This window comes from Emiliania huxleyi (assembly GCF_000372725.1).
Source record: "Emiliania huxleyi CCMP1516 chromosome Unknown EMIHUscaffold_1456, whole genome shotgun sequence".
NCBI lineage: Eukaryota > Haptophyta > Isochrysidales > Noelaerhabdaceae > Emiliania > Emiliania huxleyi.
Genome location: NW_005201137.1, coordinates 6325 through 8258, shown reverse-complemented (window position 1 = coordinate 8258; position 1934 = coordinate 6325). Strand labels below are relative to the sequence as shown.

The 1934-nt window shown below is 67.0% G+C and overlaps 1 protein-coding gene across 1 annotated transcript; it reads left to right on the top strand.

The window, feature by feature from the left end:
* Window positions 1-939: 939 nt before the first annotated feature.
* Window positions 940-1572, top strand: EMIHUDRAFT_56895 (hypothetical protein; the record flags this gene model as incomplete). The annotated part of the gene is made up of 1 exon (XM_005787080.1): window positions 940-1572. A coding segment is annotated over one exon (633 nt), but the record flags the coding sequence as incomplete, so codon positions are not given.
* Window positions 1573-1934: the final 362 nt, after the last annotated feature.

Below are 1934 nucleotides of genomic sequence, written 5' to 3'. Positions count from 1 at the left end.
GGGTTGTTCCCTTGGCAACGTCGGCCCGGCGGAGCCCTGGGCAGGGCTTCAAAAGACTGGTCGGCCTTTATCACGCCAGGTTCAAAGGGTTGGGACGAGGCGTGCGCCGACGGCCGCTCGTCGTGCTGGTTCGAGACGGAGGGCGACCTCCCGCGGCTGGCCGGGGAGGCGCTGCTGGCCGAGGCGGCCGCGACGGGCGCGAGGCGGATCGCCTTTGACGCCGTCGCGGCGCGTCTCGAGGCGACCGCGGCGCCGCCGCCGCCTCTCGGCACCGCCTTGGCCGCGTGGCCCACGGGATGGGGCATCGAGGAGGGCAACTTCTGCGGGCTGGCGCACTGGGCTGTGGAGGTGTGGCACGCGGCCGGGTCGGTCGACGCGAGCCGGTGGCAGGTCGAGGCTGACGGAGGGCGCCTCTTCTTTGTGCGGGTCGCGGAAAAGGCCGCATAATCGCGCTCTCCGCCGAGGCCCGCCTCGGCGACGGCGCTCGCCGCGCCGCAGCAGCAGTAGCAGCAGCAGCAGCAGCACGTGATTCTTGACACATGATTACACTACACAGTCCTCCCTTCGGTTGTCGTTTCGACCCTGTTTTTTTCTTCTATCGCAGCGCACTCGCATCTGTGAGCCTAGCGCAGCGCGAACTCGCCGTCTGAGCCTAGCGCAGCGCGAACTCGCTCTGAGCCTAGCGCAGCGCCTCGGAAAACACCATTTTGGCTCGCCAACAAGCCCTCCGCGCCCCCACACCGTTAGGATAATACTTTTTTTTCCCGCTGGTACCCTAGGGACACCGACTCCACGGTCTTCGCTATAGCATCTATCTCAGCAATGCTCACTCTCTGCGCTTATTCCTTCCAATCGCCGGCGACCCGCATCGCGCCGGCCGGACGGCACGCCTCCATCGCCATGGCGACGCCCAACGCGGCGCCCATCTACGACGGCGAGTACGCCGCCGAGCTGCGCGAGACGGCGTCGGCGATGGTGGCGCCGGGCAAGGGTCTGCTTGCCTGCGACGAGTCCACCGGCACCGTCGGCACACGGCTCGAGAGCATCGGCCTCGAGAACAACGAGGCCAACCGCCAAAAGTGGCGCAACCTCCTCTTCACCACGAAGGGCATTGGGCAGTACATCTCGGGCGCGATTCTCTTCGAGGCGAGAGCTCAAGGCTGGCCCTCCCACCCACCAGAGGGCAAAGCGAACGCGCCGCGCCCCGCTCTGCCACCGCAGGAGACGCTCTTCCAGGACGACCCGGCCGGCAAGCCCTTCGTCGACGTGCTGAAGGGCAACGGCATCATCCCGGGCATCAAGGTTGACACGGGCCTCATCCCGCTCTGCGGCGGCGGCGACGGAGAGAAGTGGTGCCGCGGCCTCGACAACCTCGCGGAGCGGTGCGCGGGGTACTACAAGCAGGGAGCGCGTTTCGCCAAGTGGCGCACCGCCCTCACCATCAACGTGGCGGCCGGCTGCCCCACCGATCTGGCGATTGACGTCGCGGCGCAGGACCTTGCCCGCTACGCGCGCATCTGCCAGGAGAACGGCCTCGTGCCAATCGTCGAGCCGGAGATCCTGCTCGACGGTGGCTTGAGTAGATGAGACGGCGGCCCCACCCGGCCACCCCGCGCGCCGCACGCACGCCCCGGGGGCTCTCCCCGCCCCTCTACCTCTCTCCCCCCTGGATCGACCTCGGGGCACGCCAGCAGCGTTTCGGCAATGACGGGCCTCCCCACCCCCCCATGACACAAAAGGATCTTACCTTTGGCCGGAGCTTTAACACAATTATGGGGGGGTGACCTAAACCTGCCAAGAAAGCACCTGCGTCCAAGTAACGCTCCCACTACCACCGGGTGGCACCCAAGGGACGGACCACCTTTCTCCCGCTCCAAGGGGGCACCCTGTAACTCCGCCATAACGGTGCCCAGGACCACTGCCTCAAGGTAAAA